Genomic DNA, 1,416 nt, shown 5'->3' with positions numbered 1-1,416 from the left:
TGTTTCTTCTATCTGTTTAGCAGTGTTTGCCTGTAGTTCTTTAAGGGCTTCTATCTGTTTAGCAGTGTTCTCCTGTAATTCTTCGAGGGATTTTTGTGATTCCTCTTTAAGGGCTTCTACCTGTTTAGCAGTGTTCTCCTGCATTTTTTTTGACTGAATTATTAATGTCCTTCTTCAAATCTTCTACCACCATCACCAGATATGATTTTAAATCCGCGTCTTGCTTTTTGGGTGTTTTGGGTTATCCAGGACTCACTGTGGTGGGCGTACTGGGTTCTGATGATACCCAGTGTTCTTGGTTTCTGTTAGAAAGATTTTTATGTTTGCCTTTCTCCATCTGGAAATCTCTGGTGTTAATGTTCAAGCTGTCTCTGACTGGAGTTTGATCCTCCTGTGATTCTGTTAGCCTCTGTCAGCACTTCTGGGAATCCAACTCTCACCTGCGTCTCAGTGGTCAGAGCACTCTCTGCAGGCAAGCTCTCCTCTGGCAAGGAAGGTGCCCCAGGGTCTGGGTCTCTGATCTGCCTCTCGAGATCCCGAGGTGATCCTGAGGTGATCCGGAGGACCTGCGGCATGGAGAGGAGCTCATTGGCCTCAGCTGGGGTTCAGAAGAGAGATGGCGGGGGTGGCCCCGACCGACTGGAACCCAGCCTCTGGGCGGGTGGTTTTCCTTTGTCCCTGTTCCTGCTGGCACCTTGATTTAACTGTTTTTAAGGATAAAAGGGAATATATGGATTTTGCCCAAGTCACGTGGGGATTTCTTTTCACGGTTGGAAGCCAATACAAAGAGGTTAAGAGGCGAGGCAGAGGTGCAGATGGTAGAAGCAACAGGCATTAAGCTTCACAGAAGAGAGAAGTTAGGGAAAACGAATGAACAAATGATTTAAACACATGTAAAAGTGTTGCCAGGATAGTTTCTCCAGATCTTTGAACATGGTTGGCATAGGATTTTTGGGATTGGCAGCTTAGTATGATAAAAGTTAGAGCCTAAGCCCGCTGTGCACGGATCCCGATAGGAGAGACCTGTTGTCCCAGCAATGTTTTTACTCCAGAGACTCGCTTCCAGGACAGCTTTAGTATTGCTGCTGATTCCAGATGACCTCACTTCATCCAACCTTTCAGAGGGATTCAGTCAGAACTTCAGTCAAGCCATAAGCCTTCTAAGCATACAGAGACTCGATAACAGTTGCGAAAGCGAGCTTTCTTAAGTCTAAACAAACTTTCTGATTTCCTATCCCTCTCTACCCCTTTAAAGAATTTTTGTCACCTCCTTCTAGCAGGAAGAAGTTGTGGTGAGTTGTCATCCCCATCTCTTGGGTTGAGGTGTCTGGTTAAAGTTATTTATAAATTATAGATAGGTTGTCATTTTAATGAATAATTCGGAAATGGTCATAATTTTGAACAAGAAGGAAATAG

At 44.8% G+C, this 1,416-nt stretch overlaps 1 protein-coding gene across 1 annotated transcript in view; it reads right to left on the bottom strand.

Annotated features, from left to right (window-relative positions):
- Nucleotides 1-1,106: 1,106 nt before the first annotated feature.
- Fkrp (fukutin related protein) overlaps nucleotides 1,107-1,416 on the bottom strand; it is a 1,174-nt gene continuing 864 nt past the window's right edge. Inside the window, exon 2 of the mRNA XM_029533883.1 lies at nucleotides 1,107-1,115. Coding sequence (XP_029389743.1) covers nucleotides 1,107-1,115 — 9 coding nt within the window. The remainder of the gene's footprint in view (nucleotides 1,116-1,416) is intronic.

This window comes from Mus pahari, chromosome 23 (assembly GCF_900095145.1).
Source record: "Mus pahari chromosome 23, PAHARI_EIJ_v1.1, whole genome shotgun sequence".
In the NCBI taxonomy this organism is placed as follows: domain Eukaryota; kingdom Metazoa; phylum Chordata; class Mammalia; order Rodentia; family Muridae; genus Mus; species Mus pahari.
This window is presented reverse-complemented; position numbering and strand designations above follow the sequence as displayed.